The sequence below is a fragment of the Oncorhynchus mykiss genome, chromosome 18 (genome assembly GCF_057628025.1).
Source record: "Oncorhynchus mykiss isolate SJ-2025 chromosome 18, ASM5762802v1, whole genome shotgun sequence".
NCBI classification, from domain to species: domain Eukaryota; kingdom Metazoa; phylum Chordata; class Actinopteri; order Salmoniformes; family Salmonidae; genus Oncorhynchus; species Oncorhynchus mykiss.
This window is the reverse complement of record NC_143039.1, coordinates 31,842,119-31,868,772: the sequence shown is the minus strand read 5'-3', so window position 1 is coordinate 31,868,772 and position 26,654 is coordinate 31,842,119. Positions and strand designations below refer to the sequence as shown.

Below are 26,654 nucleotides of genomic sequence, written 5' to 3'. Positions count from 1 at the left end.
TTGCACATACAACCAGCAATAGTGTTGTAACAACAAGTTCATAATATAAAAAATGTGTTAATAGCTTTAATTGACATTTAAAAAAAGGTGCTGAAGTCTATTCAGAAGTGACAGGACACAAAAACACACCATTTCAGAACAGGTTGTCCGTCAACAGCTGTGTAGAGCTGTGAGCCTGCTGCAGTGCCCCCTCCCTCTGAAAGTCCTGAAGTGTTTCACTAGGCCTGCCTTCCTTTCCTTCTTCATCAACAGCTTTCAACCTACTCCCATCTGATGCTGAAACAAAAACACAGCACTTCTGGCGCTGATAGTAAAAACGAACTGGTCTTTACTAGTAGGGCAATGACAGAAGCAAGCAAAAATAAAAAAAATCAACTAAAGTGCCCCCTCCCTCTGAAAGTCCTGCAATGTTTGACTAGGCCTGCCTTCCTTTCCTTCTTCATCAACAGCTTTCAACCTACTCCCATCTGATGCTGAAACAAACACACAGCACTTCCGGCGCTGATAGTAAAAACGAACTGGTCTTTACTAGTAGGGCAATGACAGAAGCAAGCAAAAATAAAAAAAATCAACTAAATCCTGATCATTTTTCACGTAGGGGTTTAGCCTATTCATTGATTCTTAGTCATTCATATGTGGCATTCTCCTCCCCTCTACTTGTGGGGGCCAGCTCTGGTAGATAGACACCAGACAAACTGGGTCTCATCTGGGGTAGCCTAATGATAGTTTGTAAAATAAGCTCACCACTATCGCCGTGGGAGTCCATGTCCCCATTACTGTACTGTTCTCTCGGAGTAATCACTCTGATTGAAGGGGACACCGTTTCTAGAGCAGCACAGGGTGCAGCTTTCTGATTCGCTGCGAGAGAGGTAAGCTGTTTTCTATGCGTGTGAGTGCGCGTGTGTGTGTGGCAGCAGAGTTGTTGACATGGCTTCTCCCTTCATCACACACAGAGTTCAGAGGTCAGCTCCAGCCTGAAAGCACAGACAAATCAAAGCAAGCGAACCCCGTGCTCGAGCTCAGTCGATAGATTGCTCAACATCAGAGCATGAGAAAAACAAGGTTTAGTGTTGAAAGTGTCCCGCTCCGCCACCTCAATGTTTACATGGAAGAAGCAGTTAGAGACTCTGACCCCTGACAGTCTGGCTGAACATTTGTGGAGTTTGAATAGCTGGGCCGAATTGTCTGCTCTGCTGATAACATCAGGGTCCCATATTATACTATAGCCTTTCCGCAGTGCAGTGATGTTGTAGTTAGCTAGAGTTTGCAGGACAAATGTCCCTAGGGGAATACTGTCTCGAGTGGATACAGATCAAACACAAAGGATTCAGGCCACCAAACAGATAACCGTCCCCTTGGTGAAGAATTAATTCCTTACCGCTCAGCCTTCATCTTGTGTTTGTGCCTGTGCTAAGGCTGAAGACCTAACAGTGAAAGAATGGGTGGGTGATGTAATGTTTTGGTTTGCTGGACATGTAGGTTAGCTAGGCTTAGGCTACATCTGATGAATCCCAATCACATCTTATCTAGGACTGACAAGGTGAGATCTACTTTGGTGGGATCTGGGGGTCAAGAAGACCTTCAAATTAGCAGAGTACTAGGATACACAGGGATCACAGACACCACGTGGTTTAGAGTCCATCCACCTCATTCTGCACTGTTCTTTATGACAACCAGCTATTAAAAGCCCCATTGTACCGAGCGGCCATCAGGAGCTAACCCACTGGTCAGCTCATCACCGACATGAAGTAGGCCTATAAAGCAATTCACCTAATATTATGCACAGCAAGCCTTTGTGTGACGTTTGAAGCCACTGGGCCTGTAGGTTATATTCTCCCCCCAGGTGACAGTCTCACACACCATTGCTGAATTATGTCCCAGTGAGTGACAGATTCTTTCCTACACTTGTGTTACACCAGCCACTTTCACCTTATGGTTATAGCGGCAAGTTTTTGGCTGCCTGTGACAGTGCCATCCCATGGTATCCCATACCTTGAAATTGCTGGAGTTGACCCAGTTGGTAGCGACACCATCCACCATTCTGTCCAGCATGGTCTGGTCCTGCTCCAGGACCTGGGACTTGTCCTTGTCCAGGATGGAGTCTATGATGTCCTGGCCCACCTGTAGTCTCCTACCCAGGTCCTTCTGCATAACCTGTTCCATACAGTACTCCATATTCCACTCCATAGTGTCTCACCAATGGTGTAACGCCCACAATATCACGAGACAAGGGAAAATGTATAGGCCTAGACTGCTCACAGAGAAGATCTCAAGTGTAGTGTAGGCCTATATCCCAGATATATTACACACTTTCCTATATCCCAGAAAGTGTGTAATGTTTTTCCCAAAAATATGCTGTGGAGATGAAATCACGGGGAAGTCAAGAATGCAGAGATAACAGAGTCCAGTCAGGAACTGTCCAGGGGCTTTAAGTCACTCGTGTTCCAGATCAAACTACAAATATGATCAGTTGTGGACAAGAGGACTGAGGATGAAGAAGAGGATTGCTGAAATGATTGTACTTCATTCTTCAGTAATTCTTCACTTTCCTGTAGACCTAAAATAGAAAGGGGATACAAAACTATTATAACAAGTACTGCAAACAATAGACCTCATTGTAACACAAACTAAGCAACACAGTGTAATTACAGTCAGTGTAACAATGAGTAGCTAGTTAATAACAATAGTATTTAGGTGGACTACTGAACTGAGAATTACACACGAACGTTACACAGCAATAATGCCCCATTTTTATTGAAGCATCGATACAGAATTTACTTCGCTAACGTCAGTTACCGAGTTAGTTAGCTAGCTACTTCACATGTTGTGAAAGTTGCTAGCTAGTGTTATTGGTTTAGCCATGCTAGCTGGCTAGCTTAGTAAATGAGAGCTAGCTAGGTCGCATTTGTGCTAAACAAAATTGATAACTAGCTAACTTGAAACATTACGAATGACTTGCTATACAGACACATAACTATCTGGGTAGTTAAAACAGTAGTGTTAAATAGTTAGCTAGCTAACATTTGATTAAATGCAGCTAAAGCTATAAATCAACGCTGAATCTCTGGCTCCTCTAGCCAGCTAGCTAGCTTCCGTTGGCTAACTGTCTCTAGCAGCTACCAGCAAACACTGAAATGATGCTAACAAATATCAGCGGTCAACTCATTAAGCAATTCCTGTCACTAATGTATCAAGGGATTATTAACTATCTAGTTAGCCAATTACCAATCATCTGCATCCAGCCGCTCGTTTCAATTCAGATTTGTTCTGAAAAAATCAAGAGACACTGGACTTCCAACAGGAGTATTATAGCTAGTAGTAGACGATGAACCCGCACGTACTGTATGCGTGGAGCCAAGTACAGTACTCACAGCAAACGTTATGTAGCTTGCTAGCTAGCTCGATCCAATGTGTGATGATATCATCTAGCTAGCAACAGTTTATTAAAAAAGGTTCTGCTAGCTACATTAGCTATTTGGTTACAGTAATAATTTCCAATGAATGTCATACATTTGTAGCTTGTTTGCACGACAACAGTTTATTTTACCTTTATTTAACTAGGCAAGTCAGTTAAGAACAAATTCTTATTTACAATGACGGCCTAGGAACCTAAAACCCCTCAGCTGTCTGTCCAGGGGTAGAATGACAGATTTGTACTTTGTCAGCGCGGGGATTCGAACTTGCAACCTTTCGGTTACTAGTCCAACGCTCTAACCACTAGGCTACCCTGCCGCCCCAGGCCCAGGGTAGTGCCCTCTGCTGTCTATTACTGAAAGCTATGTCTCACTTTCAAATATTTCATTGCAAAACAGTAACACTGACAATTAAGAGTTTGTACAGTGTGTTGTATCTCAAATAGTTTCAGTTTTATTTATAATAAAACACTATGTGTAAATAACACTATTTGAATTTTAAAACAGCGCAGGTGTCAAAGCAGGCTGTTATGGGATGACCTGGTCTTAGAACTTGGTCCTCTTTTAAAAAATAATGTGACCATAACCTGTTTGTCAGTAGAACCAAAATAATAAACTCAGCAAAAAAAGAAACGTCCTCTTATTATCAACTGCGTTCATTTTCAGCAAACTTAACATGGGGGGGGTGGGGGGTCAAAATCAAAAGTTACAATCTGTAGCTGGTACTGCATGTACTGCAGTGCATCTCCCCCTCATGGACTGCACCAGATTTGCCAGTTCTTGCTTTGAGATGTTACCCCACTCTTCCACCTGCAAGTTCCCGGACATTTCTGGGGGGAATGGCCCTAGCCCTCGCACTCCGATCCAACAGGTCCCAGACGTGCTCAATGGGATTGAGATCCGGGCTCTTCGCTGGCCATGGCAGAACACTGACATTCCTGTTCCTGTCGCCGGTGATGTCTTACAACAGGCCTACAAGCCCTCAGTCCAGCCTCTCTCAGCCTATTGCGGACAGTCTGAGCACTGATGGGAGGGATTGTGCGTTCCTGGTGTAACTGGGCAGTTGTTACCATCCTGTGCCTGTCAGGTGTGATGTTTGGATGTACCGATCCTGTGCAGGTGTTGTTACACGTGGTCTGCCACTGCGAGGATGATCAGCTGTCTGTCCTGTCTCCCTGTCTTAGGTTTCTCACAGTACGGACATTGCAATTTATTGCCCTGGCCACATCTGCAGTCCTCATGCCTCCTTGCAGCATGCCCAAGGCACGTTCACACAGATGAGCAGGGGCCCTGGGCATCTTTCTGTTGGTGTTTTTCAGAGTCAGTAGAAAGGCCTCTTTAGTGTCGTACGTTTTCATACCTGTGACCTTAATTGCCTACCATCTGTAAGCTGTTAATGTCTTAACGACCGTTCCACAGGTGCATGTTCATTAATTGTTTATGGTTCATCGAACAAGCATAGGAATTATCTTTGAAAGACAGGGTCCTGAAAAGGGGACGTTTCTTTTTTTGCTAAGTTTATTATAGCAACCCTCAATTATTAATTTGTCTGGGTTCCTTGTGTTTCAACCTCACATATGACAAATATATTACTAGCATGTGATGAGTATCATATGCCTCCCGCAATTGAATTATGTCTTAAACTTTGTATCTATGTTATATAATACAATTACATAAATACAATCTCATCCTTGTTGACACAACCTCCCTTTTAATGTCAGAACATTGCAAATAGTATATTGTGCATCACTTAGACGTTATTTACAAACACCAACAAAAGTGCTAATATCCGTTTTCTGTACCAGTTCCAAGTTACAGTAATGTTGAACAGCTCATATTAGAATAATACATATACACTACAGTAGTGTTCAATTGCTTGAGATAATGACAAATTGATAGTTTCTCAATACAGTAGTAACAATGGATGGATGGATTTAAAAAAAATATCGGTATGAAATGACAAAGAGAACCTAGTGTGGCTAAATCCACAACCACAGTGGCTCGTCAGAATAAAACAAACAGAACGGAAGTGAGGCAGGTTCAATAGTTCCACAGTTGTTTTCCACAATACATTCCCTCGGCATATTAAAACAAAACCTAGGAAACTGGTGAGGGACAGCATGGAGTGAGAAATATAAAGTAACAAGAAAAACATTGTACTTGGTGGTGTTTTCTGGTTCAGCTATTTCTCTTCCAAAGTGCATTCTTTATTGCAAAAAAAAACAAAAAAACATCCTGGATAAACTAAATCAATTGACATGATACGCGATACGCGGTCTTCTAGCAAATACATACAGTACCAGTGTTAAAACTATGTTATTACAGTTCAATATTGAGAAACATTTGAGAAGCCGCAAATGTCAAAGTAACATCAACATGTGAAACATACCCTGGGAACAATGGGTTCTAAGGGCCACCAACGTAACATTGACAACTTAGACTGAAGTCAGTTGCAGTCGGCCTTGAAGCGTCACTGAAAACATAAATATGGCGTCAGCAGCACATCAAACTAAAACATACTCACCCCAGACATAAGATGCTTCCCTCCTTGCCATGATTGACACCTCTCTTCCGGCATCTCTCCATCTTGGTCCTCACACCCCTATTCCTCCACCCCGCCCTCTTGATCCCTCTTTCCTGGTCCTCACACCCTCTTCATTCATCCTCCTCCTTCGTCCTTACACCCCACTTTATTCATCCGTCCATTTTCTTTGTTGCATTTATCCATCTTAGTCCTGATCCCCCTCTTTCTTCACCCCTCTTGCTCCATCCCTGCATTCTAAACACTGGGGGCCTGTATTTGAGAGGTGACTTTTCTTTATTACAGGTTACAGTAGCGTTTCACTATTTACAGTCTAAGGGAGGGGAGGGGCAAAGAGGTGCTGTGGATAATAAAGCTTCTTCTTCTTGGGCAACTAGTTAAACATGATGGATTCTGGGTCCTGGTTCATCATCTGGGCCATGTGACGGAGGACATCCTTCTTAGTGATGATGCCCAACAGACGCCTAGAGGGGAGGGGGGGACAAAACAAAATAGAAATCATTCCACCATCCAATAAACCTCGGAATGATTCAACAGAGTCTATAGTCTTCATAAATCTAGCACCAAAGTAAAATGAGCCTACTTTAGAATACTGTGCCCCTTTTCCCAAAAGCATCTCAAGGCTAAGTTTATTGTTAGAACCTTCAAAAGGAGCATACTTAAATCTCTGAGCTGTTTCCCAAAGCCACCGTTACTAAAGTTGCACTTGATTTAGTGCATTGTTACAGGGTAAGCATTAGAATTAGACACTTTAATATTTGTTGCCATAGGTGATAATATCTCATGGGAGCTGATCTGTCGTCAGTGTTGTGGATTAATTCTAATGTTAAGGTAAGATTTGAAAGGGAGAACGCTGATCCGACAGCAGCGCCGTCTTCCTTTCGATCCCATTATTATTGCGCTAATGCATCAACAACGCATTTAGCGAACGTTCTATCTGGGTGGTGTTTTGGGAAACGTATTCGTTACATTTTACGGGCCGTTGTAGGAAAGGTCCGTTGTTAAAACAGTCGTAAGCCTAAATTCCATCGCTATCGGGAAACCGGGGCCCTGGACTGTATGTCGCTCATGGGCAACTGCTCGATGACTGCAACATAATACATTCTAAACTCATCTGGTGGACGAAGACTATGTTTGATTGGTTCATTGACTGATGACAGACTCACCCGCTTCTGGTGACCAGACACTGTCGGAGGCCCAGCTTTCTGAAGATGTCCACCACGGTCTCCATGGGGGTGTGGTCCGTGACGGTGAAGGGGCTGAGGTTGAGGATGCGCCGCAGCTTCAGGGGCTGGGGGTCGCAGGCCTCGGCCACCTGGGGGTTGTCCTCCGTGAAGTAGACCACAGAGCTGCTCACCACCCCGTCCTGCTTCTGACGGGCAGTCTCTAAGGGAGAGAGAGAGAGAGAGACAGACAGAGAGACAGAGAGAGAGAGAGAAGTATCAGCTGTGGCTCCTCAGACACGACAGATAATAATGAACCGACACATTAAATACAGTATTGCTCAACACATGCTGATGGCTTTATATGGGACATACAGTAGCTATAGATCACAACTTACAATTCACGTTCTCCAAACATTTTTTTTAATATTTAGCCTGTCATTTCACGGTGAAAACAACCTAATGTAACAGTCCCACTATTCTTCGTTAAATGGAACCTTTATTAGTACCCTAGACATTGATGTTGTCGAGGGAGGCCAGAGAGAGGAGGTCATTTTGGAAGTGGGTTGCTCATTTGATTGTTGGATGGAGTGGGCCTTTGCTGAAAAGCTTCTTAAATACAAGCCCCTCATATCACGCATGCACAGCCTTGGATATGAGTGCATGTCGGTAGCACTGATATTTGGCAGCCTCGGCCACGTTGCATACTGTAGGCTTACAGTACACGGCCTTTAGATTGCAGGCCCGTTTAAGACTTGAGCAAAGCAATTAGCAAGGTACTGTTCTCTTGCAGCTGTTACGGGCATCCTAGCTGTATGGAGAACGTGCTTTTTGTATCCTTAAGTGTCTATGCATCCAAGACCTTCGAAATGTTTGAATCCTTCTGATCGTAATGTGATTTGTGGATTTGAATAAAGTATTTAAAATGTGTGTGTGTGTGTGTGTGTGTGTGTGTGTGTGTGTGTGTGTGTGTGTGTGTGTGTGTGTGTGTGTGTGTGTGTGTGTGTGTGTGTGTGTGTGTGTGTGTGTGTGTGTGTGTGTGTGTGTGTGTGTGTGCGCGTGAGAGCCAGGGTTAATGTCTTACTGATGGCCACAGTGAGTTCCCTGCGCTGGACGAAGCCGATGAGGCGCTCTGACTCTCGGGACACGACCACAGGGAAGCCGTTGTAGTCGGTGTCCTTGATGAGCGTCTCCACGTCCTCCACTGTGGTGCTGTCCTGGGTCAACACGGCCAGGGGCGGCTCACTGCGCCTGGGACGCATCACATCCGTGGCCAGGGTCCTGTGTATGGATCACATATTGGGAATTCTTAGGGTCTGTTTCTCAGACACAGATTAATCCAACTCCTGGAAGCAAAAGCATGGAGAATCTCCATTGAAATATATTTTTAGTTCAGGACTATGCTTTTGTGTCTGGTAAAACCAGCCCTTTGAGAAGGGTTGACTCTTGACTAATGCAGGGTTGAGACTTGGACTAGGGGAGGTGTGAGGCTCCTCCCCTGAGGAGGAGGAATGACAAAGTTCCTAATATGTATCCCGTAATACCTGTGCGTGAACTCGTCCCTGACGTCCAGGTAGGGGTAGCCGTTGAGTTGGATGTGGGACTCGTAGATACCCTCCTTCCCAAAGGCGTCCGCTACCCACTTACTGGTGACGGCTGCGGCCATGAGGGGGACGATGTACTCCAGACCACCGGTCAGCTCAAACATAATGACCACCAGGGACACGGTCATCCGGGTCACACCTCCTATAAACAACAAAACAAAAGTTGATGACCTGAGTGTTTATTTTATAGAGTAATCCCTCTCTGTTTCAGTCTGTCTTCTTCCGTTTGGTGCCTAATGAACACAACCCTGATGATAACTCACCCAGACATGCGGCAGCGCCCACCATAGCGTAGAGGCCTGGGGTAACACAGTCGGCCCCGGGACGACACCAGTTCTTAAAGATGATCCAGTCGTGGTGATGGTAGGCCATCTGCTCCACAGCGATGCCTACGATTCGCCCAGCGATGGCCCCCACAGCCATACTGGGGATAAACAGCCCAGACGGGATCTGAACACAACACAGAGGACATAAAACAACATGGTTGAGAAGTGATCTGAAGACAGAGGACATAAAACAACATGGTTGAGAGGTGATCTGAAGACAGAGGACATAAAACAACATGGTTGAGAGGTGATCTGAAGACAACACAGAGGACATAAAACAACATGGTTGAGAGGTGATCTGAAGACAACACAGAGGACATAAAACAACATGGTTGAGAAGTGATCTGAAGACAGAGGACATAAAACAACATGGTTGAGAAGTGATCTGAAGACAACACAGAGGACATAAAACAACATGGTTGAGAAGTGATCTGAAGACAACACAGAGGACATAAAACAACATGGTTGAGAGGTGATCTGAAGACAACACAGAGGACATAAAACAACATGGTTGAGAAGTGATCTGAAGACAACACAGAGGACATAAAACAACATGGTTGAGAAGTGATCTGAAGACAACACAGAGGACATAAAACAACACGGTTGAGAGGTGATCTGAAGACAACACAGAGGACATAAAACAACATGGTTGAGAGGTGATCTGAAGACAACACAGAGGACATAAAACAACATGGTTGAGAAGTGATCTGAAGACAACACAGAGGACATAAAACAACATGGTTGAGAAGTGATCTGAAGACAACACAGAGGACATAAAACAACATGGTTGAGAAGTGATCTGAAGACAACACAGAGGACATAAAACAACATGGTTGAGAGGTGATCTGAAGACAACACAGAGGACATAAAACAACACGGTTGAGAAGTGATCTGAACACAATCCCCCAAGAGCACGGTGACCATACTCACAATACCTGGGATCAAAACGTGGCAACACTTTATTTGAAGGGCACCTACATAAAAGGACCTAACATTTTCATATCTCATACATAATGCATTCATAAGCAGTTCGGTAACATTTCATAGCTATCAGCTATCATAACCCCCATCTAGCCATGCCGTACAGCATACTGACCTTCATGCCAAAGGTGAAGATCGTAATAACTATCTTAAAGATAAGCGCCAGGGCCAGCTGCCACAGAGCGCTGTAGACCCCGGGTCCAGCAGGGCGGTCTGGGATGTCGTCCACCGGACGGCTCATGTTGGGGTTATTAACGTAGTCACACAGCTGAGAGGACTCCAGCGCACCGCAGTCGTTGAACAGCTCGGAGATGAGCTCGCTGGTGCTGCGCCGCGTGTACGGGTTAGGGAACGCCAGGACCGCGGTGATACCCGTTATCACGATCACCTTAAATCAATCAAATCAATCACGTTTATTGATGAAGCCCTTTTGAAATCAGCAGTTCTCACAAGGTGCTTTACAGTAAACCGGCAAAGATCCCAAAAAGCAAGAAGCAGAAACTGGCATTACATTTGAGTCATTTAGCAGTTGCTCTTATCCAGAGCAACTTAGTTACAGTTGAAGTCGGAGGTATACATACACCTTAGCCAAATACATTTAAACTCAGTTTCACAATTCCTGACATTTAATCCTAGTAAAAATTCCCTGTCATAGGTCAGTTAGGATCACCACTTTATTTTAAGAATGTGAAATGTCAGAATAATATTAGAGAGAATGATTTATTTCAGCTTTTATTTCTTTCATCACATTCCCAGTGGGTCAGAAGTTTACGTACACTCAATTAGTATTTGGTAGCATTGACTTTAAATTGTTTAACTTGTGTCAAACGTTTTGGGTAGCTATCCACAAGCTTCCCACAATAAGTTGGGTGAATTTTGGTCCATTCCTCCTGACACAGCTGGTGTAATTGAGTCAGATTTGTAGGCCTTCTTGCTCACATACACTTTTTCAGTTCTGCCCACAAATTTTCTATGGGATTGAGGTCAGGGCTTTGTGATGGCCACTCCAATACCTTGACTTTGTTGTACTTAAGCCATTTTGCAACAACTTTGGAAGTATGCCTGGGGTCATTGTCCATTTGGAAGACCCATTTGTGACCAAGTTTTAACTTCCTGACTGATGTCTTGAGATGTTGCTTCAATATATCCACATCATTTTCATTCCTCATATGCCATCTATTTTGTGAAGTGCACCAGTCCCTCCTGCAGCAAAGCACCCCCACAACATGATGCTGCCACCCCCGTGCTTCACAGTTGGGATGGTGTTCTTCGGCTTGCAAGCCTTCCCCTTTTTCCTCCAAACATAACAATGTCCAAAAAGTTATATTTTTGTTTCATCAGACCAGAGAACATTTCTCCAAAAAGTACGATCTTTGTCCCCATGTTCAGTTGCAAACCGTAGTCTGCCTTTTTTATGGTGATTTTGGAGCAGTGGCTTCTTCCTTGCTGAGCGGCCTTTCAGGTTATGTCGATATAGGACTCGTTTTAAGGTGGATATTGATACTTTTGTACCTGTTTCCTCCAGCATCTTCACAAGGTCCTTTGCTGTTGTTCTGGGATTGATTTGCACTTTTCGCACCAAAGTACGTTCATCTCAACGAGACAGAACGCGTCTCCTTCCTGAGCGGTATGACGGCTGCGTGGTCCCATGGTGTTTAAACTTGCGTACTATTGTTTGTACACATGAACGTTGTACCTCAAGGCGTTTGGAAATTGCTCCTCTACAACTTTTTTCAGAGGTCTTGGCTGATTTCTTTTGATTTTCCCATGATGTCAAGCAAAGAGGCACTGGGTTTGAAAGTAGGCCTTGAAATACATCCACAGGTAGACCTCCAATTGATTCAAATTATGTAAATTAGCCTATCAGAAGCTTCTAAAACCATGACATACTTTTCGGGAATAGCTGTTTAAAGGCACAGTTAACTTAGTGTATGTAAACTTCTGACACACTGGAATTGTGATACAGTGAATTATAAGTTAAATAATCTGTCTGTAGACAATAGTTGGAAAAATGACTTGTATCATGCACAAAGTAGATGGAATAGGGTGCCACAGTTCGTTACCTCTAGAACGGGGTACTTCCCCAGCAAAGTGGTCTTCCTCCTCCTACACCAGGCGATGTTCCCCCGGATGAAGAGGGTTCCCCAGAGGCCCCCGAACACCCCCAGCAGGATGAAGGGGACCAGCTCAGCCATGTACCAGGGGGTGTGGTACTCCACGTAGAACAGGACCAGACGGCTGTTGCCGAACGGGTTGATGGCGCGCAGGGTGAAGGCTGCCACCAACGCAGCGAAGAAGGAGCGCCACAGAGTCTTCAGAGGGAAGTAGTAACTCACCTGAAGAGGACAGAGGTTACATAGCGACGGCAGTTCAACTGAAACACTTTAGCATTTCAAAGGCAATGGATCAAAAAGAATAACAGTGACATATCTGGAAGTGAGATGACATTTGATTGATTGAATGAATGGACACAGCAGGTGATATAACAGACTTAAGTATACAACACCTCCTCCAGGCTGAAGAGAACTCCTCCAATCGGAGCTCCAAAAGCCACGGACACCCCAGCAGCAGCAGCAGCCGATAACACCTGCACAAATGACAAGCCGAGTGGCATACAGACTACAACTAAATACCCAAATTGTATTATTTCCGCAGAAATGGGAGCGTAATGGGCTATTACTGTACCTCTCTGCGCTTGCCCTCGTTCTTGCTGTACTTGGAGAACAGGGAGCAGAAGAGGTTACCACAGCAGCAGGCCACGTGGACCAGGGGCCCCTCCTTCCCCAGGCTGAGCCCGGAGGACACAGCCAGGACCAGGGTCACCGTCTTGATCAGCAGGGTCCACTTCCCCAGGTACCCCCGGATGATGAACCCACTCAGGATGGTTTTGATCTACACAAGACGACACACAGCGTCCCCTCACTGGGATAACCTTTGCAACTGTGCAGTTATCGGAAATGAATGCACACTCTTTTCAGCCAATGAAAACGAAGTATTTCAAATACTATAGGCACGGTTATTTTCTATTTGTGAACGCTACCATTTCAAAACACTCACCTCAGGTATACCTGACCCACAGGCGTAGGGGGCAAAGACTCTTACTAGAGACACAGCCAGGAAAGAGAATAACAGCGCCCACAACACATACAGGAAGTAATTCAACACATACGCCCCGGCACCCTGGAGAAACAAGAACAGGTGGGATTTATGGGTTTAAGGACCTGGTACACAATCATCCCACCCGCTACCACAACAAACACCAAGATAAACCTCAGAAACTGAGAGAGGTTACACTCCGTTCGCTGCCATTCGTCGGGCTAAAACGCAAACTCAGTAATGTGGCTTTAAATCAAGAGGACGTCTGGTTAGCGGTTTAGTGATCTGCTGACCTCAGAGTGACCGGTCATCAGCTCGGCCCACTTCTGCCACTGCGGACACTTGTCTCTGTCGTCGAAGGTGGTCTCGTTGGAGGTCCAGCAGCACTGCTCATGGCTATAGTAGAATGCAGACAGACACACCCCTTCTTTCAGGTCGGTCATCCAGTCCACAGCCAGGTCGATCACTCCAGCCAGCGTGCCTACACGGGAGGACACACAGCACGAGATCACAGATCACACTAAGCAAGGAAACAGGCAAGCCTATCAAAAGGATTCAAACCAGACTCTGGCTGTGTGACTTTTGATTGTTTGTTAAGAGAGCCACGTGTCATGTCATGTGTGTGCAGTATGAATCCCGGCACCCAGAAGCAAATCTCATGTGCGCCATACTACAAGAGACTAGAGAAGAGGTCAGACTTTTTGCAGGATGCCTCCTCAGTTCCTACCTGTGAGCATTCCTATGAGCAGCATCACCACCCATCCTGACCAGGCATCCAGAAGACTCTTAATCAGCTCCCAGTAAGACTCCTTACTCTTGGTGGTGATCTAGAACAACCATCAAATCAACCATCAATCAACCATCAGCGGCAGATTCAACAGATCATCAGGTTAACATAATCAGGTGGACATCAAGAGTTTTTCTATGGTGATGACGATGATGAAGAAGAGGATGAAGAAGAAGAATTATATCCTCTGGGGAAGAAGAAGAAGAAAATGCTTAGAGTGTAGAGCTGGGTGTGGGTGTGTGTGTGTGTGGGTGTGGGTGTGTGTGTTCCCCTCACCTTCCTATGGCGGTCTGTGTCGCGTGACTTCTCCCGGAGCCAGTCAATGGTGTGGAAGTCTTCGTAGGTGCTGACGTCAGGGAAGGGCTCGTCCAGGAAGTCCATCAGATTCCCAGTACCATTCATCTCCTCTGAGGGAGTGGCCCCAGTACTGCTGGCCCCTGGACAGAGAGACAAAATAAGATTTGGTTTTTATTGTCTAATGAAGACCTTCACACATGTCCAACAGAGATAAACTTATGCTTTATCCCAACCCCTCTAAAAGACACACACAGACAAGAGGTTGAAGAGACCGCGAACCCAGCCAAGGCAGGTCTCTGATTCTCAACACGGTATGAAGCACTATGCTGCCAATAATGCCCATGAGATGTATAAAATTGTAATTCTTGGGATTCGGATCACCAGACAGACCTTGTGATACTGTGTCCAAGTTTTAGCTTCAGTTTGGACATTTGTCCAGGGCAGACAGTGGGCCCTATTTTTATGTTCTTATTAGCATTTTATTGCACATAACTACATTAGCAGCTTACTTGGATAAATGGTCGCTATAATTCTGTGCTGTTTTTTTTTCCTCTGGGGGTCTACGTCATGCAGAAGCAGTGAAAACAGTAACGCTACTGAGCAGTCAAGAATACAAGAGTAGGCTAGCTACTTGAGGGCCATGCATGAATACTGAATTACAAATCATTGATCAGTGACAGCGACATATGCCTTCATGTAGCTATTAGATATAGCTAGCTATAGCAAGTAGATATGGATGTAATGAGACCAATAATGTTAACGTTAATTCTAGTTAAGATTTGGCCAGATATGCGTCAACCTTTATTAATTATTAGACATGCTATGAAATGCATGCTTACCGTCTCCGTCCATTGTTCACACAACCCGACTCCTCAAAATAAAGACATCTATATCTCTTAGCTATATAATCATCAATATTGAATGCATTTTGATACTGTGTTAGGTTATCGCCGGCCAAACCTGTTTAGAAAAGAGAGAAGAGGACGTCATAGATTTCTGCTTCCCACAATGCATTTGCTCAACCTGTCAACGCATGAAGGTGGAATTGTGAGTAGTGAAATAGTGACACCTTGTGGCTGAAATAAAAATATTTTTATTTTAATCCGTTCATTCATATCAGTGCGTAGGCTACTGTTCACTCAGAGAGACCACCAGACCACTAAACCGCCTCTATAAAGAGGGTCATTTGCGTACTATTGTGTGTTGAAAATGTTTGTTCTTCTCTCCTTGACATGGCCTGCATATTCAGCCTCCTACTTGGGTCACAAGCTCTGTATGTCAGAGATCTGATACAGGAAAAAGGAACGTATCACCGGATATTGTTCCACATCAAATAAATGCACCACTTTGAGTACCTCTGTATAGTAAAACAATCACTTGATTTCTTTAAAATAGCACTTCATAAACAGGCTATTGAATGTATTAGATCAATTCAGAGCCTCCTAAATCTCTCCTAAATCTATAGATGACATGTCAATGCCCAAGTAGCAGCATAGCTTGTTTTGTCTTTTGAGTTGACATAGCAACCTAATAATCTGATGTCTTCTCCCATTTCCATCAGCCTTATTTTAAAAAGGTACACACAGTCAGTTTTATTCTTACTTAATCTCATCTCCCTGGCAACACTCCATGGTGCCCCACAGTTTCTAAAGAGACAAAGTTAGTAGTGAGAAGAAATAGCATTTTCACCGTGTGCGTGTGTGTGTGTTCAGTGGCGTCATGCCCATAAAGGGCACATTAACTGTCTCCAACGTCGTTTAAGAGAATTTATCAGTACGTCCAACCGGCCTCACAAGCGCAGACCACGTGTAACCACGCCAGCCCAGAACCTTCACATCCAGCTTCTTCACCTGCGGGATCGTCTGAGACCAGCCACCCGGACAGCTGATGAAACTGATGAGTATTTCTGTCTGTAATAAAGCCCTTTTTGTGAGGGAAAACTCATTCGGATTGGCTCAGCCTGGCTCCCCAGTGGGTTGGCCTATGCCCTCCCAGGCCCACCCAAGGCTACACCCCTGCCCAGTCATGTGAAATCCATAGATTAGGGCCTAATGAATTCATTTGAATTGACTCATTTCCTTATATGAACAGTAACATTGTAAAATCGATGAATTTGTTGCACGTTACGTTTACATTTTTGTTCAGTATAACTTGATCAAGCTATGTAGCCTATTGATTCCTTCTTGATGAATAAATCAAAACAAATATTTTGCTGTTTCTCTGTAATATAATATTTTTTTTTACATAGAATTAGGCATTATGATTATGGCTCTAGATTGCAGGGAAAGGTTCTTTCAGGTGTTTGAAAAATGCAAAATTGTTCCAGATGAGAATCATTATGCCTCCCTCCATTATGCCCCCACTATACCCCATCCTCACAACACCCCTATGTGTGTGTGTGTACATTTTGTGAAATAAATCAGTATTTTTATAACATCCTGTCTGCATTTTAAAAGCATCCTGTGTGTGTGGAAATGGACAGCACCATAGATCTGAATGATGCTGTTGTTCAATGCGTCTGACTCTCACTCAGTCACTCTCTCCTGACCACTGAGTATAGCAGCCTCCAAGGGGAGGGCAACATGTCATCAAGCCGCTGCTTTCCTCCTCTCAACTGCAGATGATGCGTGCATGTGAGTGAGCTACTGATCGTTTGAAGAAGTTACTCCCTCCCAGCCCATGCTGGTAGTAGTAAACCCTAATTGGGTGTACGGTCTTTTGAACAAATTGAGCCTCGATCGGAACCTACTGGCCGTGGCTTCCTCTCGCTTCAACTGGCTGCAGTTCAGAAGGACAGGAACAGAGAGAAGCAGTCAGGAGTCCTGGCTGCAGTTGACTGTGGCACAGAGAGACAGGGAGAGCAGGCATCTCGGGAGCCAGAGAGTGGCCACTCAGAGTGGGCAGCACTATGGATCCGGGGGTGTGCGCTATGGAACTCCTCGGGGTCTTCTTCTCTATTGGTGCCTGGATCTGCTCGCTGGTCACCACCACCATGTCCACCTGGCTGACCCTGTCCACCGACCTGCTGCCCGCGGAGAGCTACGAGCTGGGCCTGTGGGAGACATGTGTGGTGCAGGACCTTGGAATTCTGGAGTGCAGACCCTATGACAGTCTCCTCGGCCTGCCTCCGGACATCAAACTAGCCCGGATCCTCATGTGTGTAACAGTGGCCACGGGCCTCCTGGGTCTCCTGCTAGCCATTCCTGGAATCTACTGGATCAACAGCTGCAACCAGGGGCCTGAGGGTTTGAGGGTGAAGAGATTGATGAAGATGCTGGGGGGGATATTGTGCTTGGTCGCAGGGATACTGGGTCTCATACCCGTGTCTTACATCGCTCACCTGACGGTCATGCGGTTCTTTGATGAGGCCGTGCCGGCAATCGTGCCACGCTGGGAGTTTGGGGATGCCCTGTTCTGTGGCTGGACGGCGGGGTTTCTACACCTGGTGGCTGGCTCTCTGCTGGTCACCTCCTGCGTGTGCCTTCAAGAGGAGCCCTGCACCTTACAAATGCCTATACCACTACAGAGAAGACATACACACGTACACAGTACCAATACCCCACATAGGAAGAGGTCCATGGAATATGTTTGATGAGCTATTGAAAAGTGAGAACAGTATTCTCAGTAGCCTCTGCCCTTTCTCTATCGATGGTGAATAAAACACTGCTTATCTAAAGCTTTTTCATGCTTATTTACATTAGCTATAGTTAGTTATTGAGTACTTTTGCTGGGACAAATCTTTCTTCATATTCTGAGACAGAATTTGCACACAATGGTGGTATTTATTTCAATCACTCAAACAGGGTTTGGTGCATGCCATGTTTGCAAAAATATCACCTACATTTATCAAACAGAAATTCTTGATGGAACCAAAGAGACTAAAGCTTTTAAAGCTGCCATTTCTTCCTTGGTACTGTGTAAGAGATAGAGTGCAATGGTGCCAGAGAATTTGATGACAAGCAGTATTTTGTCTGTGAAATGACTGTAAACTATTCTGACCAAGGTTGAATATTCTGTATGTCAATGTCAATGATTGTCTTGGATATCATATCTTATCACAATACAAATGATTTTTTACAGCATCTGTCATCATTATTGTCCAATAACTACATGAAGCCAGAATGAATGAAGCTGATTTCTCACTAGCAAGGCCATAAAAAAATGTATCCCTTTTTATAGCCTACACAGTTACTCAATCAACAATGCATTACAGGAATAATGAATCATACAAATTGTAAATGGAACAAAGAGAAAAGGTATAACACTATATTGTAGAAAGCAAGTAAGAATTCATGTGAGGAATGTACTAAGCATTTGGGAATGTGTGTTTTAAAATATAAGGACTTGATTGCAACAACTGGACAAGACAATGACTTCATGGATATTTGAGGATCTGATTGTATTCGTTGCATTTCTGCTGAAATGTCCACTATACATTCTCTCTAGTTAGAGGCCAATATTACAGATTTACCACATACATTATATCAGATATATATATATCAATATACATTATCTTGTATATTCCTCTGTAGTGGTTTTCTGACTCTGAATTGATCAGACATTATAGTGCCACAGGGCTACATATCCCTATATCAGTTATATCCATAGTGTGGAGAAATCTGTACATAACAAAAGTTGATATTATCAAATAAAGAAAAAACCTGACAAAAACCTGACCACGATTCATTCCTAAGCTCACAAACCACTTGCTTGTGTTACACAAGCTCAAACTGTTGCTAGACAACGAGGAGGAAGTGAGTTTAAGTAAGGTGAGGTGACAGACCAAGTCCAGTGGAAACGGAGCTGAAGTCTAATTCCCGCTGATTTCGGTCTTGGCTCCTGGGCTAAGCTGTAGTTAATGAACATCATAATAATGATACGTAATGTGAGGAATGTCAGATTTCCTAGACATCGCCCATTACACACAAGCTTGCTCAGGCAGGTCATGTTCTTATACTTCCATTTTTTAATATAATTTCTCCTTTATTTATTTAGCCAGGTGAGTCCCATTGAGAAATTAATCTCTTTCTCAAGGGTTCCCTACATGGCCAAGCGGAAACAACAGCCATAAAATACTTCCTGTCTATTTCAATGCTATAATTTAATCTCCAAATGAGACCATGTTCCCTATGCAGTGCATTACTTTTGACCAGGACCCATAGGGAGCTGGTTAAAAGTACTGCACTATTTAAGGAATAGGGCACCATTTGGGACACAAACTTGCTTCTGAGTGTGCTCTGCTACAGTTCCTTTCAGGTCTTCACATTACGAGAACCCGCCTGGACTTTGAAATGCTCGATTTGCTCCCCACCGCCTCCTGTGTCCATGTTGTCATCTGAAAGATCCCATTGTTGTCCCCTCACAATGGAAGTCATTATAGTTTCCTATGTTAATCGCTTGATCTATCATAGGCAGTGGTTGGTCCTGCATCAGAGAAACACATGAAGACAACCACTATATGTTAAACGGCTCTGTTGTCACATGTCACTTTGAAACACAATGAAAGGGAACATTCGAAACCATTCTATCCTACCTCAATCTCACAGAAAACCACAACAGCTCTGTTGTACAGTGCTGATAAAGTTATGCTCCTTTCTCAGCAGATTGTGAAATGCCTTGTGGGATATGTCTATCGCTTGGTGGTTAATGATTAGGGTCAGGGTGGTTAGGGTTATCACTATTGACGATTAGGGTTTGGGTTACGGGTTAAGGACAGGTTAGGTTGAGGATTTGGGTCTGGATCAATGAAGTTCAATGAGTTGCATCGATATATTCCTTCACTATCAACTTTACTGTAACAACTTTAGTATTGTTACAGACTCAATTACAAAAATAATTGTACTGGATGTACGGTCTTACATCCTATTTCGCAACAAAAAATCCTTCACTCATGCTGCCAAACATACCCTCGTAAACTGACTATCCTACCGATCCTTGACTTCAGCGAAGTCATTTACAAAATAGCCTCCAACACTCTACTCAGCAAATTGGATGCAGTCTATCACAGTGTCATCCGTTTTATCACCAAAGCCCCATATACTACCCACCACTGCGACCTGTGTGCTCTCGTTGGCTGGCCCACACTTCATATTCAAATCAAATCAAATTTTATTTGTCACATACACATGGTTAGCAGATGTTAATGCGAGTGTAGCGAAATGCTTGTGCTTCTAGTTCCGACAACGCAGTAATAACCAACAAGTAATCTAGCTAACAATTCCAAAACTACTACCTTATACACACACAAGTGTAAAGGGATAAAGAATATGTACATAAAGATATATGAATGAGTGATGATACAGAGCGGCATAGGCAAGATGCAGTAGATGGTATCGAGTACAGTAAATACATATGAGATGAGTATGTAAACAAAGTGGCATAGTTAAAGTGGCTAGTGATACATGTATTACATAAAGATGCAGTAGATGATATAGAGTACAGTACATACGTATACATATGAGATGAATAATGTAGGGTATGTAAACATTATATTAGGTAGCATTGTTTAAAGTGGCTAGTGATATATTTTACATAATTTCCCATCAATTCCCATTATTAAAGTGGCTGGAGTTGAGTCAGTGTGTTGGCAGCAGCCACTCAATGTTAGTGGTGGCTGTTTAACAGTCTGATGGCCTTGAGATAGAAGCTGTTTTTCAGTCTCTCGGTCCCAGCTTTGATGCACCTGTACTGACCTCGCCTTCTGGATGATAGCGGGGTGAACAGGCAGTGGCTCGGGTGGTTGTTGTCCTTGATGATCTTTATGGCCTTCCTGTGACATCGGGTGGTGTAGGTGTCCTGGAGGGCAGGTAGTTGCCCCCGGTGATGCGTTGTGCAGACCTCACTACCCTCTGGAGAGCCTTACGGTTGTGGGCGGAGCAGTTGCCGTACCAGGCGGTGACACAGCTCGACAGGATGCTCTCGATTGTGCATCTGTAGAAGTTTGAGAGTGCTTTTGGTGACAAGCCAAATTTCCTCAGCCTCCTGAGGTTGAAGAGGCGCTGCTGCGCCTTCTTCACGATGCTGTCTGTGTGGGTGGACCAATTCAGTTTGTCTGTGATGTGTACGCCGAGGAACTTAAAACTTACTACCCTCTCCACTACTGTTCCATCTATGTGGATAGGGGGGTGTTCCCTCTGCTGTTTCCTGAAGTCCACAATCATCTCCTTAGTTTTGTTGACGTTGAGTGGGAGGTTATTTTCCTGACACCACACTCCGAGGGCCCTCACCTCCTCCTTGTAGGCCGTCTCGTCGTTGTTGGTGGTAATCAAGCATACCACTGTTGTGTCGTCCGCAAACTTGATGATATTCGTCGCCAAACCCACTGGCTCCAGGTAATTTATAAGTCTTTGCTAGGTAAAGCTCCGCCTATTCTCAGCTCACTGGTCACCATAGCAACACCCACCCATAGCACGCGCTCCAGCAGGTATATTTCACTGGTCACCCCCAAAGCCAATTCCTCCTTTGGCCACCTTTCCTTCCAGTTCTCTGCTGCCAATGTCTGGAACAAACTGCAAAAATCACTGAAGCTGGAGACTCAAATCTCCCTCACTAACTTTAAGCACCAGCTGTCAGAGCAGCTTACAGATCACTGCACCTGTATATAGCCCATCTGTAAATAGCCCATCCAACTACCTCATATTATTTTTGCTCCTTTGCACCCCAGTATCTCTACTTGCACATTCATCTTCTGCACATCTATCACTCCAGTGTAAATTGCAATTATTTCACCACTATGGCCTATTTAATTGCCTTACCTCCCTAATCTTACTTCATTTGCACACACTGTATATAGACTTTTCTATTGCGTCAAGGACTGTACATTTGTTTATTCCATGTGTAACTCTAACCACTAGGCTACCTGCCGCCCCGTTGTCTGTGTCGCACTGCTTTGCTTTATCTTGGCTAGGTCGCAGTTGTAAACGAGAACTCGTTGTCAGCTGGCCTACCTGGTTAAATAAGTTAAAAAAAAATAAAAATGTAAAAAATTCAATATTTCCCCCCCTGAAACATTATGCTGAAGGCAATAAGGAGGTGGTAACGCAATGAAGTCGATGCCCTGGGGACAATAACTAAGAACTTCAATGCCAGGGCGAGTGATTACACAATGGTGGGGAATCCAGAACATGTTACACAACATCTACAAAACAATAAACCTGTCATCACCTTTCAACCTTCTACCTTAATGTCTGAGATTTACGTCAGCCAACAGCACTATGCCACGCAGTTATGCTGTAGTAACACTATGCTAACTATAGACTAGACCAGGGCTCTCCAAGTTAACCCTGTCCCTGGACAGCTACTGTCCCCTAGGTTTTCACTCCAACCCTAATCTAGGGCACCTGATTCTAATAATTAGCCGGTTGTTAAGCTGAACCAGGTTAATAACAGCTGGGGTTGGAGCAAAAACCTACAGGAGGGTAGCTCTCCAGGAACAGGGTTGGATAGCCCTGGACTAGAGACTAAACCCACAGTCAGGTGCTTTAATATCCTCATTCTGCCCATGATGAGAGTGTGTCCTGCCCACTATAAAGTCCTCTGCATCTATTAGCCAGACCACAACCAATCCTCTCAATGAGTGTTGGAAAAAAAGTGTTGGACCCCTGATGGGAGGGAACAAAATAGATTTTTCCAACACAGTGTGCTGTCCACAGGATCTGACTGTTCGGACTTTCAGCCAGAGTAACAACCCCCACTGTGATTGTCCTTACTCCGGCTTTGAGAGGTCTGGTCAAGGACTCATATGTCCTGCCACAGCCAGTCTCAGCCTCCTCTCCTGCACTGTTCACATGAACGGGGCCCAAATGAGAATGAGAGGCTCCACATTACACATCACTTCTTCTTGGCCACTGGTGTCTTCATTTTGGGAACGTAGTTAACAAGGACATTACTTACATTTATCAGAGCAAGTAAAAAAAAAAACCTGAATGAAAACCTTTAAAATCATCAAAAAAGAGCAATGAATGAACACATTTGGGGGAAAAAAAATCGAATCCCTTCCTCTTCTGTAGCACAATCAAATGGATGATATGATTTTGTGGGACCGCGACTGTCAAAACACCTTTCTGCCAGAGCCAATATTTGACTTGAACACGATAACACCTTACGGCCCCTAACGGAAGCCTCGTTACCAGGAAACAATGTGGTCTATGTGGTCTAATAGGGGCAGACAGTGTGTGTGTTCCTAATTGCACCCTTTTCCTTTTATAGTGCACTACAATTTGTTTCTGGTCAAAAGTAGTGCACTATATAGGGAATAGGGTGCCATTTGGGACAAAGCCAGTAACTACCCAGCGTTCACCAGTCAGTGGGGGAGCTCTACAGAGTGCAGACTGCAAGGCACAGCCAGGGATAGAGGATAATTGAGGTCCTTGCCGGGCTGTCTAAAACCAGACCGAGGAAGAATCCCGTTGCTACTCCACATCAAAACAAATACAGTGTGTGATAAGATTGTATTGATTCAAACATGGTCTCTTTTAAATCACATGATTTATCACAACTATTTCTGATTGAATTGTGCATGTGTATAATATTGTTTCCTGGATGTCAAGAGCCCTTAAAAGTTGAAGAACACATTTTGAATGTGATCAAATAAAACCGAAACGGTACAAATTCTGCATAATTTACAAAGAAACACATTAAATGGCATCAGCAATACAAGTATGAAATGTAAAACATTTAATGTAATCAGTTGTTAAACTCCCTTTGGAGCTATTGCAAGGCAATGACTAAAGAGGTGTGTTGCAAGCATGTCCTCAAAAGAGAAAGCGTGCGTCTTTGTGTAGCCTCCAATTTACTGCTTCTCTACAGTAGCAGTATTAACTCAATACAACACAAACACACTGTGAAATACTCTTGACTATTAAATGAAGGTGCTTTTCTGATATCAACTACAGCACAAATCATTCGGTATAAGAATGTTACGAATCAATGTAGGATCATATAATCTGACACATTTTAAAGGGGCAATCTGCAATTCAAACAAATAGCAAAGTGGTTACCCCACCACCGTTTTGGTAAACAGCTGGAGGGACGGGCTGGAGAAACTTCAGCATTCTCAAATCCATAGACAGAAGTATGGATACGAGGACTGACCATCCAGGGTAACAAAATTATAGTTTTAAACGCATTGACGCTATACAGTGTTTGTTTACAGTTAGTTAAACAAGCGGAGTTAAACAAGCTTATATTTGGGGTTCTGATGGGTATAACAGTCGAACTCATGGCGCATTTCTAAGTTATATTCTTCAAGAATCATAATGGGTGTACACTGAGTATACAAAACACTAAGAACCCCTGCTCTTTCCATATAACAGACTAGGTGAATCAAAGGTGAAAGCTATGATACCTTGTTGATGTCACTTGTTCGGAGGTCGTGGGGGGGGGGGGGGGGGGATTCTCATACGAAACACATAGTTGCATCAAACGGCTATTCCTTTATGTCACATCAAATACAACATTGAATATGGTCAAATCATATGTCTGATTTCAGAAACAAACTACAATCACAAGTGCTCATCAGAGCGGAAGGCAGGATTGTCCATGGCCTGAGAGTTAATCAGACTGTCTCCTGGGTCTGTGGGACACGGTAGGGATAATGTCCCAACACTTGACCCATCAAAGTGTCTCGCCTTTGGACGAGGCGGCTCCACTCTGGGTCCTACCTTGACAGGGAACCTGTAGAAGATGAAGATAACTCCACTGACGATCATCATGAACGACCCTACGATCCCGACCCCGATCCCTGCCCCAGCGTTCTGGGTCACAGGTGCAGGGGGCATGTGGAAGTTCGACGGGAACGCGATCGTTTGATTGGTCACCACCGAGTTCAGGTTCCACAGGAGAGGTATGAGAAAACACACAGCGGACAACAAGCACAGAGTACCAGCCACTGCGAACGCACAGCGGATAGGCGTCTGCTTCTCCAGGCCAAAATAGACGTTCCTGAGGGCGTAGACAGCGGCAGCGTTCCCACAGAACCCCACGACCAACCCTACTAGAGTGAGCACCTGGGCCGTGGCGACCTCCAGGGGCGTGAAGGCGTCCGACAGCGCCATATTCTGACAATACATGACCCTGAATCCCGAGGTCACGAGGGTATGGCTATAGAAACACACCCTCCAGATTCCGACCCAGGCCTCTCCTGAGGTGATGAAGGTCAAGTCGGCCACCTGCCAGACCCTCCACTGGATGAGGCCAAGGGTCACCGCGGTAAGGACCCAACCCACGGCGCTCAACCACAGGCTGACGAACTGAGGGTGAGCCGTGTGAACCAGGTATGCCATATCACAACACACAGAGAGCTTCACCTTAAACGGACAGCCAAGATAATCCACCGACAGTTCTCTTAGTCTGCCTACAGACAAACAACATCTTCCGATCAGATGAACTGAAGCCCCGTCATCTCAGACAGAGCTCATCTCAGAGAGCTGCCATACTGCGATCGATCTTCTTATTGTTCCTGTTTATCACCCTCAGGCTCCAGTCTCGCACCTCATATTAAGGAAGAGGCTTGGATACGTGGTCGTTTTCCCCCAGATCCGGTCCTGCTGTCTCTAGGTTGGAAGACAAAGCAACTGCTGCCCTCTGAGAGGAAAAATAAACATGCATGTGGTGAGAGCAGGCAACTAACACCACACCTGTGAATGTGAGGAGCCTCGACACAATACATATTTGAGGAGGAAAGACAAAACAGAGAGCTGAATGACTGAATGGCTATGGCAACTGGTGCCATGACAAAGTCTACAAACAGGGAAATTATAATGGGGCTTTATGTCCCCATTTTAACTACCTCAAAAGGCCGTGGTATGGTTTATCGCATGCCACAACGCAATCAACATGTGTAAGAGTATGACGAAGGTGGGAGAATAAAAAAAAGTTAACTTAAAAATGTCATAGCTGAGGTTGTTGTTAAACTGAACAGATTAGTTCAAAGACACATGCAGTAACCAAGAATAGCATGTGAACACGTTGATTGGATATAAGCCAGTGGGTTAAAGCATATAGCATACTTCTAGAAAGCCTTGACAAATGTCATTAAAACAACACAATCCCCATGGCGACATCGAGCACCTAATTATCACTATGGAAATCTTTCAATTTAGTTTGCCTTGTCTGAAAATTGCCTTTATATATCAACTGTATGATGTAAAAGACTGACAGAGCACGCTAGATCGATAATCAAATACACAGGATGTGGTGATAAAAATCAAAATACAAACTTATATCGGACAAAACAACACATTACCTCTTAGTTCTGACAGGTTAGTAGTGGTGAGAGCTACAGATCAGCAGTCAGTGTGCCGGACCGGCCATCAATCGTCCTGTGTTCGTACCGATGTAAACAAGACCGACGCTTCCTCATCTTGTACTACATATAAAGTCACAGTCATAACATCTCTGTGAATGATTGACTCCTCTATTGCTATTCACCAGAAAGAGGAAAGGG

General features: G+C 44.4%; 3 protein-coding genes and 1 pseudogene across 35 annotated transcripts in view; 1 reads left to right on the top strand and 3 right to left on the bottom strand.

Annotated features, from left to right (window-relative positions):
• Positions 1–3,647, bottom strand: part of LOC110495884 (CLIP-associating protein 1-B) — a 40,543-nt gene extending 36,896 nt beyond the window's left edge. For 16 of the 32 annotated variants that reach the window (XM_036952376.2, XM_036952381.2, XM_090208181.1 and 13 more), the window contains exons 1-2: positions 3,226–3,647; positions 1,993–2,557 (exon numbers count right to left, since the gene is read on the bottom strand). In XM_036952376.2, coding sequence (XP_036808271.1) covers positions 1,993–2,187 — 195 coding nt within the window. In that variant the 5' untranslated portion in view covers positions 2,188–2,557; positions 3,226–3,647. Of the gene's footprint in view, positions 1–129; positions 2,558–3,225 lie in introns of all 32 variants that reach the window. The other 16 variants (XM_090208176.1, XM_036952387.2, XM_090208173.1 and 13 more) reach the window with 2 other exon arrangements.
• Positions 3,648–5,103: 1,456 nt separating this feature from the next.
• LOC100653456 (H(+)/Cl(-) exchange transporter 4) lies at positions 5,104–15,262 on the bottom strand. Its single transcript, XM_036952374.2, has 14 exons — positions 15,049–15,262; positions 14,189–14,349; positions 13,853–13,952; positions 13,419–13,606; positions 13,087–13,209; positions 12,715–12,921; positions 12,536–12,616; positions 12,093–12,365; positions 10,145–10,417; positions 8,986–9,172; positions 8,663–8,864; positions 8,203–8,399; positions 7,122–7,341; positions 5,104–6,419 (listed from the first exon to the last, which is right to left on the bottom strand). Exons 1-14 carry the CDS (start codon positions 15,059–15,061, stop codon positions 6,329–6,331), a joined length of 2,316 nt encoding a protein of 771 aa, XP_036808269.1. The 5' UTR covers positions 15,062–15,262; the 3' UTR covers positions 5,104–6,328.
• A 1,593-nt stretch (positions 15,263–16,855) lies between these two features.
• Positions 16,856–18,880, top strand: LOC110495883 (claudin-24 pseudogene; annotated as a pseudogene). Its single transcript, XR_016488386.1, has one exon. The product of XR_016488386.1 is annotated as a claudin-24 pseudogene (transcript).
• Positions 18,881–23,644: 4,764 nt separating this feature from the next.
• Positions 23,645–26,617, bottom strand: LOC110497103 (claudin-34-like). Its single transcript, XM_021573101.3, has 2 exons — positions 26,454–26,617; positions 23,645–25,792 (listed from the first exon to the last, which is right to left on the bottom strand). Exon 2 carries the CDS (start codon positions 25,489–25,491, stop codon positions 24,712–24,714), a length of 780 nt encoding a protein of 259 aa, XP_021428776.2. The 5' UTR covers positions 25,492–25,792; positions 26,454–26,617; the 3' UTR covers positions 23,645–24,711.
• Positions 26,618–26,654: the final 37 nt, after the last annotated feature.

What these genes read in the sequence shown, in the direction of transcription:
- LOC100653456 (XM_036952374.2), bottom strand. An exon ending in GCTCATAGGAATGCTCACAG is followed by an intron (nt 13,607 to 13,852) that starts GTAGGAACTGAG and finishes CCTCCCGTGTAG; the next exon opens with GCACGCTGGCTGGAGTGATC. An exon ending in GTGGGTCAGGTATACCTGAG is followed by an intron (nt 12,922 to 13,086) that starts GTGAGTGTTTTG and finishes CGTCTTGTGTAG; the next exon opens with ATCAAAACCATCCTGAGTGG.
- LOC110497103 (XM_021573101.3), bottom strand. Translation starts at nt 25,491, where the DNA reads ATGGCATACCTGGTTCACACGGCTCACCCTCAGTTCGTCAGCCTGTGG.